The 12,465-nt window shown below is 43.8% G+C and overlaps 1 protein-coding gene across 8 annotated transcripts in view; it reads left to right on the plus strand.

Moving 5' to 3' along the window:
* Positions 1-2,176: 2,176 nt before the first annotated feature.
* The window catches only part of LOC118543337 (zinc finger protein 74-like), a 46,927-nt gene continuing 36,638 nt past the window's right edge, over positions 2,177-12,465 (plus strand). For 6 of the 8 annotated variants that reach the window (XM_078060604.1, XM_078060606.1, XM_078060607.1 and 3 more), the window contains exons 1-2: positions 2,177-2,568; positions 10,623-10,687. In XM_078060604.1, the coding sequence (XP_077916730.1) occupies positions 2,514-2,568; positions 10,623-10,687 (120 nt within the window). In that variant the 5' untranslated portion in view covers positions 2,177-2,513. The remainder of the gene's footprint in view (positions 2,569-10,622; positions 10,688-12,465) is intronic. The other 2 variants (XM_036104278.2, XM_036104279.2) reach the window with 2 other exon arrangements.

Below are 12,465 nucleotides of genomic sequence, written 5' to 3' on the forward strand. Positions count from 1 at the left end.
ATTTTTGTATAATTTTACATTCCCAACAGCAATGTATGAGGGTACCAATTGCTCCACATCCTTGCCACTACTTGTTACTACCTCTTTTGGTTACAGCCATTCTGGACGGGGTGTGAAGTGGTACCTCAGGGTAGTTTTGTGCATTTCCCTGATGGCTAATGATGTTGAGCATCTTTTTTTTTTTTTTTTTAAGATTTTATTTACTTGCGAGAGAGAGAATGAGAGACAGAGAGCATGAGAGGGAAGAGGGTCAGAGGGAGAAGCAGACTCCCTGCTGAGCAGGGAGCCCAACGTGGGACTCGATCCCGGGACTCCAGGATCATGACCTGAGCTGAAGGCACTCGCTTAACCAACTGAGCCACCCAGGTGCCCCGTTGAGCATCTTTTCAGACAACTTCATCTTCATAGCATTTTTCCTGACTGTGCCCTAGATTTAATCTTTGCCTGTAAACCATTTCCTGATTTCAGCATCATTTGCCATCTGGAGAGCCTGGGAATTTTCAGACGCAGCAATACCTCACTCCTTTTTGTTTAATGGTGAATTTCTCCCCTCTCCTATGTTCCTATGAGCAGCAAGAAGCCAGGAAGCACCTTCAACACTCTGTCGGGAAATTTCCTTAGCTAGATCACCCAGTTTATTAGGTACCTTTTCTGCTTTCCATGTTACTACAGGTGACTGCATTGCTAAACTTTCTGCCACTATGCAGCAAGGACTCCCATCTCTCCAATGTCCAACATTCTCCTCCATTTCCTTTAAGCTCTCATCCAAAGTATCCTTTTAAAAAATATTTATTTATTTAAGTAATCTCTACCCCCAACATGGGGCTCGAACTCACGACCCCAAGATCAAGAGTCACACGATCTTCTGACTGAGCCCCCCAGGCACCCCATCATCTGAAGTATCCTTCAAGGCCATCAGACTTCTTCTAAATAGATCCTTCAAAGGCAATTATGCTTTCATTACCACTCTTCTCAAAGTCCTTTTAGCTTCACGCTCTTTGCTGGTTCCAAAACTTCTCCCACAATCCAGTTTTTGAGGCCATAGCATCCTATTTCTAAACACTGGATTTAGTAATCTGCCCTAATTATATATACTACTTTTACCTGTACTTGTTATCTATTGCTGTACAACAAATTACCCCTGAATTGGTGACTTAAAACAATAAACTTATATTCTTGTACCTCATGTCTGGCTATTCTTGTGTTGCTCTGGCTCGAGATCTTTTATAAGTTTGCAGTTAAAATGTCACGAGGGCTGGGGGCGTCCACTTTCAAGATCAATCCTTCTGTGGGTGGCAGTTGCTGCTGGCTGTAGGCAGGTGGCCCAAGTTTCCTCCCATGTGGAACTCTCCAGATTGCTCAAGTATACTTAAGATGTGGTGTTGGCTTCCCCAAGAGTGAGTGATCCAAGACAGCAAGGCTGAAGCTTCAATCAATGTCTTTCATGACCTAGCTTCACAATTCACACACCAGTATATCCCCAATATTATTTCTGTTACACAAGTCATCCCTACTCAGTTTGGAAGTATTACACAAAGATGTCCCTACCAGGAGACGAGCTTTACAGCGGCCATTCTGGAGGCCAGCAACCACAGCAGGGTTGTGCTGGTGCTGGCTGGGTACAGCTTGGGGCCAAAGCTGAACCTGGGATTCAAGTCAAGAAGGGTGAAATTGTTCGAGCACTGTGTCAAGGCTGGACCAGACCCTCCTTCCCCTCTCGTGAGGAGGGACCAGCATCAGGATCACTGGGCCTGAGAGCGGGGCTGAGGATTTCCCTACCCCTGTCCCTCCTTGCGACCTCAGGTTAGGGGCAGCAGGGGCAGGAAGCCTGGTAAAACGCACCACCACTAGTATCCTTAGGGCATGAGGTGCATGAGCCTTTTCTGCAAAGATCGATATGGACCGGGAACCACCCGAATCCACCTGGAGACGTGGACGAACTGACAGAATCATTCCACGTTCCTGGGCACCATCTTCTGGACACCCCTGCAATTAGACACACACGCAGTAGTCCAGCCTGACACTGGAACTACACTTCCCAGAAAGCTGTGCTACAAGCTCGTCTGCGTCCGGCCGTCAGAGCATCTGGGAAATGGAGTCCGCGGTCTGCGCAGCGCAAAGACTCCCGGGAGTTGTAGTAGGCGCCCGGTCCGCGCAGGCGCACCTTCCCACAGCGGTCTTCGGGTTGCTCCTTTGTGGCTGTTGCTGGGCTTTTTTGGGAGGGCGGTCAGCCCCAGGACCTGTTTTGGAGGCCGGGCTCCGCGCCCTCTAGTTCACAGCAGCTGCACCCGAAGCCGGCCTGAGTGTGTGGGGCCCGAGTGATGGGGCGTGGGCGCCCCCTGGGGTGTGGGGCGCTTGCTGAGCCTGCCTGACCCCGACCTTGGGGGGGGGGGGCGCAGGGGGCTCCGCGTGCGTGATTGTGCAGCCGGGACTGCGTGTGCGACCCCCCGGGGCTCCCCTGCAGGCTGTCGCTGAGCCCCGGGAGGCTGCAGAGCTGCCCACGCCTCCGGGGAATGCTCCCGAGTGGCGGCGCCATGGAGACCCCTGCCTGGAAGCCCCAGGAGACAGGTACAGCGTCACTCTCTGTCTGTGGATTTGTATTGGAAGGGACTGAAGGTGAATTTTCCTGCTGTGAAATTCTATACGGAAAACCCAGAAATGAGAGCTGTATGAACGTTGATGAATCTTACCTACCCAAAGTTAAGCAAAAGAGTAACACACAAAACGATTATGTTTATGCCAAGGTCAAACACTGGCAAAATAGAAACTGTTGTTTATGGTGCAAGGTTGTGGTAAAACTGTAAAGTTAAGCAAGGAAAGTATTACTGTAAAAGCCAGAAGCGTGTTTAGCTGGGGAGTGTAGGGAGGTGAGGGAGAGAGATGATAAGAGAAATAGACAGGGCAGGGGCTGTTTCAGGGACACCATTAGTATTTATTTCATGACCTGTGTCAAGAATTCCATGGATGTTCTCTATACAACTGTCTGGTCCAGTGTAAGGTTCTTGCATGCACTGTATGTGTGTTTCACAATCAAAATCTTTTAAAGATAACCACACACCCATTAGGATGGCTATTATAAATCAAAAACAAAAACAAAAAATAACACGTTAGTGTGGATGTGGAGAAATTGGGACCTTTACACTGTTGGTGAGAATGTAAAATGGTGCAGCCACTGTGGAAAACAGTATGGAAGTTCTTTAACTTTTCTTAAAAAAATTAAAACTAGAACCACCATATAATCTCTGGGTATGTATCCGAAAGAACTGAAATCAGGATCTGAAAGAGATACTTGCACACCAGGTTTATAGCAGCACCAGTCACAATAGCAAGAGGTGGAAGCAACCCGTGCGTCCAGCCACAAATGAACGGCCAAGCAAACTGGTATATCCATACAAGGCACGATGGTGTTCAGCCTTAAAAAAGGAAGTTTTGGCACATGGTACGACATGGATGAAGCTCCAAGACATTATGCTAACTGAAATAAGCCCCATCTCAACAAATAGTGTATGAGTCCACTTATATCAAGTCCTTAGAGTAGTCAAATTCATAGTGGAATGGTGGTTGTCAGGGGCCAGGGGGAGGGTGTGTGGAAAGCTGTTGTTAAACGGGTGCAGAGTTTCAGTTTTGCGAGATGAAAAGTTCTGGAGATTGGTTGCACAGCAATGTGAATATACTTAACACTACTGAACTGTACTTAGAAATGGTTAAAATCGTGAATTTTTTGTTATGAGTATCTTTACCACGATTTTTAAAAATTTAAAAAACATTAGTAAAATAATAATTAAGGTGTTAGTGTGAACAAAAGTTGAAAAGACCCTGGGAGCCCACAGAACACTGGGTCGCCTAGGCCTTTTCATGCCCTGATGGGTCTCCTTTCTTGAGTTGGGGTTCTGACAGGCTCCCCTGGTCCAGGAAGGGCATCTCTGAGAAGCCTGCTCCTAACACCCCTGCCTGGGGTTTCTCTTCCTTCTGCCTGGGGTGTTTGAGTCAGGAGCTCAGAGTCAGAAGTTCTTCCAGGTATTTGGAGCAGTGGTCCAAAACGTGGATAACAGGAGACCATCTAGCTATGCATCCGTCCCCTGAGCACTTGTGTGGGGCCCTGTGTTGGGGGGCCTGCCCTCAGGGCCGTGGTCCTGAGTGACCAATGGGAGAAGCGGCTGGGGCTGGGCCTGGCATACAGTAGGCCCACAGGCAGAGGGAATAGCCTGTGCATATCCAAAGACAGTGACAGTGTCTGGGCAACTACATAGGCCATGAGGAGGGTCTCATGAGTCATGCTGAGACTATCTCTGCTTTATTGTAAAGAATCATCCAGTACAAGTAATGCACACGTGCTGGGGAAGTGTTGGAAAATCCAAACAAGCACGATAAATATTAACCCCCCGAGTCCCAGACAGAGCTCCTCTTACCTTTTTGGCAAACATTCCTGTGGGCTTTCCCAGTCTGATTATGCTAATTATCTCAGTAATTACGTAATGTAATACTTTGAGATTGGTAAGTCCAGTGGCATATTCATTCACATAGGATCAATACTAAGCAAGGATCGAAAATGATCTCAGATGTAAGGTTGGTAGTTACCAATTTGAAAGTATGATCTCTCCCTGTTAATAAAACCCTCTTGTCCCACTTTCCAGCAACCACCCTGTTCCTCTTTTTTGCCTTTATACCAGAACTCCTCCAAAAAGTTGTTTCTGTCTGCTGTCCCTAACTGCTCTCCTCCAGGTCCGTCTTGAACCCACCCTAAGCAGGCTTACACCCCTACAGTGGTACCCCAACTGTCCGTGTCAAGTTCTCCAGCGAATGCTATGTTGCTTCATCTTTAGCACTGTCTTCTCTGGGCGGGGGGACAGCGCCCCTCCTGGCTCTCCTGCTGCCTCTCCAGGAACTCCGCAGTCTCCACTGCTGGGTCCTCATCTCCCCCTAAGATGAGAGACCTCTCTCCCCAAGACTAGAGGGCCTCAGGGCTGGATCTTCAGAAGCCTCCCCTCTTCTCTAGCTGCCCTCACTTTGGAGAAACGTCATCCAGCCTTGTGGCTTTCACTGCCACCCTTGGGCTGCTGATGCCCACATTTGTATCTCCCGCTTAGATGTCTGTTCTGAGCTCCGGGCTCACTACCTGACTGCCCACTCGGCGTTTCCATTTGGATAGCTAATATCCTGGGACTTAACATGTCTAAAAGGACTCCTGCGCTGTGCACAGACCTCCTCCTCCCCCTGCACTCTTTCCCATCTTAGCAGATGATCGTTCCTTTCTTCCAGTTGCTCAGTCCAAAAATCGTGGAGTACTTCTTGACTCTGCCTTGTCTCTCACATCCCACATTTGATTCCTTCACCAACCCCGTCAAACTCTTTCTTCACAAGGTATCCAGACTCTGTCCCTTCTCAGCTTCTCCCCTGCCCGATACCATCTCTCCCTGGATTGTTGGAATAGTCCCTCCCTGGTCTCCCTGCTTCTACTGGTTCTGCTCTAGCAGCAGGATGATCCTGTTCCAGAATGAGCCTCACCATGGCCTGTGAGGTCCTGTGCCATCTGGTCTCTGGTTCTGAGTTCCAGCCTCATCTGGGGTCGCTCCCTCCCTCCCTCTGCTCCGGCCACACCCGCCTCTCTGCTGTATCTGGAACTCACTAGGCATGCTTCCACATGATAGTCCCTCTGCCGGGAACACTTTTCTCCCAGATACCCATGTACCCAAGTGGTTTGTCTCGTCACTTTTTTGTTTTTTAAGATTTATTTATTTGAGAAAGAAAGCATGAATGGGGGGAGAGGAAGAGAGAGAATCTCAAGCAGACTCTAGAGCCCATGACTGAGATCATGACCTGAACCTAAACCAAGAGTCGGATGCTTAACCACCTGAGCCACCCAGGTGCCCCATGGAGCTAGTTTCTTTTTAATCAACTTATTGCCATATAACTTAGATACAATAAAATGGGATGTGATGGAATGTGGCGTATAAATCTGTGTACCTACCACCCCAATTAAGACGGAACATTTTTAACATCCCAAGAAGTTCCTTTATGCCTCTCTGTAGTCAATTCCTAGTTTTTCTCACTTTGAGCAACCACCGGGCTGATTTCTGTCATCATAGAACTTGCTTTAGAACCATTTCCTTACACCACACACAAAAATAGACTCCAAATGGTTGAAAGACCTCAATGTGAGACAGGAGTCCATCAAAATCCTAAAGGAGAACACAGGCAGCAACCTCTTTGACCTCAGCCACAGCAACTTCTTCCTAGAAACATCGCCAAAGGCAAGGGAAGCAAGGGCAAAAATGAACTATTGGGACTTCATCAAGATAAAAAGCTTTTGCAAAGCAAAGGAAACAGTCAACAAAACCAAAAGACAACTGACAGAATGGGAGAAGATATTTGCAAATGACATATCAGATAAAGGGCTAGTATCCAAAATCTATAAAGAACTCATCAAACTCAACACCAAAAGAACAAAGAATCCAATCAAGAAATGGGCAGAAGACATGAACAGACATTTTTCCAAAGAAGACATCCAAATGGCCAACAGACACATGAAAAAGTGTTCAATATCGCTCGGCATCAGGGAAATCCAAATCAAAACCTCAATGAGATACCACCTCACACCAGTCAGAATGGCTAAAATTAACAAGTCAGGAAATGACAGATGTTGGCGGGGATGCGGAGAAAGGGGAACCCTCCTACACTGTTGGTGGGAATGCAAGCTGGTGCAGCCACTCTGGAAAACAGTATGGAGGTTCCTCAAAAAGTTGAAAATAGAGCTACCATATGATCCAGCAATTGCACTACTGGGTATTTACCCCAAAGATACAAAAGTAGGGACCCGAAAGGCTACGTGCACCCCGATGTTTATAGCAGCAATGTCCACAATAGCCAAACTGTGGAAAGAGCCAAGATGTCCATCAACAGATGAATGGATAAAGAAGAAGTGGTATATATATACAATGGAATATTATGCAGCCATCAAAAGGAATAAGATCTTGCCATTTGCAACGACGTGGATGGAACTGGAGGGTATTATGCTGAGCGAAATAAGTCAAAGAGAGAAAGACATGTATCATATGACCTCACTGATATGAGGAATTCTTAATCTCAGGAAACAAACTGAGGGTTGCTGGAGTGGGGGGTGGGGTGGGAGGGATGGGGTGACTGGGTGATGGACACTGGGGAGGGTATGTGTTCTGGTAAGCGCTGTGAATTGTGCAAGACTGTTGAATCTCAGATCTGTACCTCTGAAACAAATAATGCAATATATGTTAAGAAAGAAAAAAAGAAGAAGAAGAATGTAGCAGGAGGGGAAGAATGAAGGGGGGGAAATCGGAGGAGGAGAAGAACCATGAGAGACAATGGACTCTGAAAAACAAACTGAGGGTTCTAGAGGGGAGGGGGTTGGGAGGATGGGTTAGCCTGGTGATGGGTTATTGAGGAGGGCACGTTCTGCATGGAGCACTGGGTGTTATGCACAAACAATGAATCATGGAACACTATATCTAAAACTAATGATGTAATGTATGGGGATTAACATAACAATAAAAAAAATAAAAATAAATAAAATAAAATAAAAACAAAACAAAACAAAAAAGAACTTGCTTTAGAACTTCACGGATCGTGTGTCAACTATACTTCAATTAAAAAGAAAAAAAAAAAAGGGGCACCTGGGTGGCTCAGTCGGTTAAGCAGCTGCCTTCGGCTCAGGTCCTGACCCCAGGGTCTTGGGATCGAGTCCTGCATCAGGCTCCCTGCTCAGCGGGAAGCCTGCTTCTCCCTCTCCCTCTGCCTGCCACCCGCCCTGCTTGTGCTCTCTCACTCTCTCTGTCAAATAAATAAAATCTTAAAAAAAAAAAAAAGAAAACAAAGTTCATGAAATTCAACCATATTATATGTACCATTTTTCATCTGGCTTTTAAAAAATTTTCATTGAACTAAATGTCTCTGAGATTCTTCCATATCATGTGTGTATTAGCAGTTCATTCATTTTTATTGCTCTGTGTTACTCCTTGTATGAACATACTACTGTTTGTATATTCGTTCACCTGCCAGTGGGCATTTGAGTAACTTCTAGTTTTTAGCTTTTATGAGTAAAGCTGCTGTGGTCATTTGTGTACAAGCCTTTCTGTGGACATATATTTTATTTCTCTTGGGCAAACAGCTAGTAGTGGAACGGCTGGTGGCTCATATGACAGGTATATATTTAACTGTAAAAAAACTCTGAAACTTCCAAAGTGGCTGATCCATTTTACATTCCCACTAACAATGTGTAAGAGTTGTGTTTGCTCCAGATCTTTGCCAACACTTGGTATTGTCAGTCTTTTTAATCTTAGCCCTTCTAATGGCATGGTGCTGACTCACGATGTCTTTCATTTGGATTTTCCCAATGGCTATGATGGTGAGCATATTTTCATATGCTTTTCATCATTTTTATATCTCATTTTATGAAGGCCTGAGTCCCTTGCCCATTTTTTCCTGGGTTGGTTGATCTCTTGTTTTTGAGCTCTAAGAACTCTTTCTATATTCTAGATGTAAGACCTTATCATGTATGTGCTATATGTGTATATGCTCATGTTACCCTGTATGTGTTCTGTACTGCTGTGTTTGTATGTCTATATGTATTACGTCTGCATTACCACATATCGAGGGCTTGCTGTCTCAAGGATCCCCAGGGCCACCGTCAGGCTTGATGTTCCACTAGAAGGGCTCTCACAGGACTCAGAAGTTACTGCCTCATGGTTAGTGCCTATTACACCAAAAGAATGCACAGTAAAATCAGCACAAGGAAAGGTGCATGGGGCAAAGTCTAGAAGAAACCATGCACAACCTTCCACGTGTCCCCTCCCAGTGGAGTGGCAAGGCATGTACCAATTTCCCGGGCAGTAATGTGTGACATGTGCAAAGTGTCACCAACCATGGAAGCTTACCCAAGTCTAGGTGTCCAGTGTTTTTTTTATCGGAGGTCAGCCATGTAGGCATATGGTGCTGCATGGCTGACCTCAGTTACTAAAGCTCCAGACCCCCAGATGGGAAGTAGGTGTTCACCATGAATCACACTGTTAGTGTAAGCTATCTGGACAATCTGGCACAGGGTGGCTCAAGGCCTCAGGCTTGCAAAAACACTCTTCTCATCCAACAGAACATTCTAGGAGCTCAGTGCCCAGGAGCTATCCAGGGGCCAGTTCTGAAAATATGCCTTTCTTGGGAATGTGCAGGGCACGAGCAAACCAGGCATGTAGAGTTAACCCTTTCCTGCATGGTTGCCTCTTTATTTTCTTAAGGATGTCTTTTATAGAGCAGACATTTTTTAATTTTGGTGAAGTCCAATTTATCAACTTTTATAGTTATTGATTTTTGTGTCCTACTTAAGAATTCTTTGCCTACCACAAGGTCACAATGATTTCCTGTTTTTAGCTTTTCTGTTTACATCTATAATATAATTCAAATTAATCTTTTGTATGTAGTGAAGTAGAGGGCAAGAGTAGTTTTTTCCCCTGACAGTTGTATCAGTAAATATCCAACCAGGAGACAGAAACTGCACAGTGAGATGAACAGGGAAAATGTAGCATAAGGAATTTTAACTATGGCCTGGGATTGGAGTATTAAGGTTAGTAAGAAATCAGGAGACTCTCACATCCTATGACCTTGCTTAGTTTATTCATTTTTAAAGATGTATTGTGGCTTCCTTAGGTTTTTCTATGGAGAAAATCATGTTGACTGCAAATACAGTTTTACTTCTTCCCTTTTACTATTTATGCTTTTTATTTAGTTTTTCATGTTTTATTTCACTGACTAGGACCTCAAATACAATGTAAAATAGAAATGGTGAGAACAGACATCCTTGCCTAGTTCCCAATATCAGGGTTAAAACATTGAATGTGTCATTATTTATTATGATGTGAGTTGTAGGTACTTTTTGTGGATGCCGTTTATCAACTGAATAAGTTCATTACTGGTGTGCTGAGCATTTTAATCATGAAGTAGTGTAGAATTTTATCTAATGATTTTCTGCATCTATTAAGATATGATTTTCCCCTTCATTCTCTTAATATGATCTTAATGTGATTAATTACATAAAATTCCTAATCTTAAACCAACATTTTTTTTTCTGGGATAAACTCCACTGGAAGATATACACACACCTGCACACTTATATATACATATATTTTTGATTTGCTGATATGTGGTGAGGATTTTTGTATCTGTGTTCCTGGTGTTGGTCTTTAATTGTCTTGTAATGATTTCTCAAGTTTGAATAGCAAGGTTGTGTTGGCCTCATGAAATGAGTTAGGAAGCATTCCCTTCTTTTCAATTTTCTGATGGAGTTTGTGTATTTTGCCTTTAAGTGTTCGATAGCATTCATTCATCATTGAAAGCCATCGGGGCCTGGAATATTCTTTATGGGAGGAGCTGGTCCTGAGAGAGAAGGGATCTATGCTGTCAATGCCTCAGAGATGTCAGAAAAGACCAGAAAGCCAAGGAAAAAGCCCCACTCTTTCTTCACGGTATAGAGCCCCAGGGGCACAAGTGGTCGTGTCCTTTATGCCCCTGTTGGGGTGCCGGGGGAGAGGTGAGCGGTCCTCTCTGGACAGTTCTGAGCCCACAGGAGCAGGCACTCATGTGTCCTCTCTCTCTCTCTGCAGCTTTTCCTGGAAAAGAGGACATGGCCAAGGCACAGGTGACGCTGAGGACTTTGCTTTCTGTGCAGGTGGGAGTCAGGGAGGTTGTGTTTATTCTTTCTGACCTTTGCATGTTTATTTATTGGGGTCATAATGTTTATTTAAAGCCCACTTCTGTGAATTTTTTAAGTAATTAAATTTTTAAATAAGTAATACATGCACATAATTGAGAATTCAAACATACGAAAGGGTGAACAGAGAAGTGCAAGTCTTCTACTTCTGCCCCCAGCCCCTCAGTTGTCCTCTGCAGACAACCTCCTGTGTATTCTTTTAGGGATAATTTATACATATGCAACCATCTGAATTTGTATCCTTCATCCATTTCTTTTTCACCCAAGTGGTAGAATGCTACACACACAGGTTATCACTTTGCTTTTTTCTATTGTGGCAAGATATGTATAACATAAAATTTGCCATTTTAACCATTATTTAGCATACACTTCAATTACATTCACAATATTGTACACTCGTCACCAATTATCACCACCCAGTTACCATCAAGCCAAACAGAAACTATATAAACTAATAAATAGGGGCGCCTGGGTGGCTCAGTCTGTTAAGTGTCCAACTCTTGGTTTTGGCTCAGGTCATGATCTCAGGGTCATGGGATTGAGCCCTGTGTTGGGCTCCACGTTTAGCATGGAGTCTGCTTGAGATTCTCTCTCACCCCCGCTCCCTCTGCCCCTCCCCCTGCTCACTCTAAACAAATAAATAAATAAATAAATAAAATCTTTAAAAAAAATAAACTAAGAAATAATTCCTCACTCTTAACAGATAATATATGTTGTAGCATGTATCAGAATTTAACTCCTTTTTATGGTGGGATAATGTTTCATTGTATGCATATCCCCCATTTGTTTATCCAGTCATCTGTTAATGGACACTTGGACTGTTTCCACCTGTTAGCTATTGTGAATAATGGTGTTGTGAACATTGGTGTACAGGTATCTATCAGAGTCCCTGTTTTCCATTCTTTGAGGCATATACCTAAGAGTGGAATTGTTGGGGTATATGGTAGTACCGTGTTTAACTTTTTGAGGAATCACCAAACTTTTCTACAGCAACTGTACCATTATACATTCCCACCAGCTGTGCATAAATGTGTCAGTTCCTCCATGTCTCACCAACACTTGGTATTTTCTGTTGCTTTTATTACAACCATCCTGGTAGATGTGCAGTAAAATTTCATTATGGTTTTGATGTGTATTTCCCTAATAACAAATGATGTTGAGCATCTTTTCATGTATTTATTGGCCATATGTATACATATACATATATATGTTCTTTGGAAAAATGTCTATTTAAGTCTTTTGTCCATTTTTATTTTTATTTAAAGATTTTATTTATTTGAGAGAGAGAGAGAGAGAGAGAGAGAGAGCATGAGCAGGGGGAGGGGCAGAAGGAGAGATAGAATAGAATCCCAAGCAGACTCCACGCTGAGGACCCTGAGATCATGACTTGAGTCAAAATCAAGAGTCAGATGCTTAACCGACTGAGCCACTCAGGTGCTCCTGTCCATTTTTAAGTTGGGGCTTTTTTTTTTTTTGGTGGTTGTTAATTTGTATGTGTTCTTTATATATTGTGGATATTAAGCACTTACTAGATATATAATTTGCAAATATTTTCTCCCATTCTGTGGATTGCCTTTTTGCTCTCCTGATGGTATCCTTTGATACACAAAATTTTTAAGTTTTGGTGAAGTCCAGTTTATTTATTTTTTTAATTTTATTGCCTGTGCTTCTGATGTTATATTTAAGGAACCATTTGCCAAATCCATAGTCATGAAGATTTGCCTTTATGTTTTTTT

The sequence above is a fragment of the Halichoerus grypus genome, chromosome 13 (assembly GCF_964656455.1).
Source record: "Halichoerus grypus chromosome 13, mHalGry1.hap1.1, whole genome shotgun sequence".
NCBI lineage: Eukaryota > Metazoa > Chordata > Mammalia > Carnivora > Phocidae > Halichoerus > Halichoerus grypus.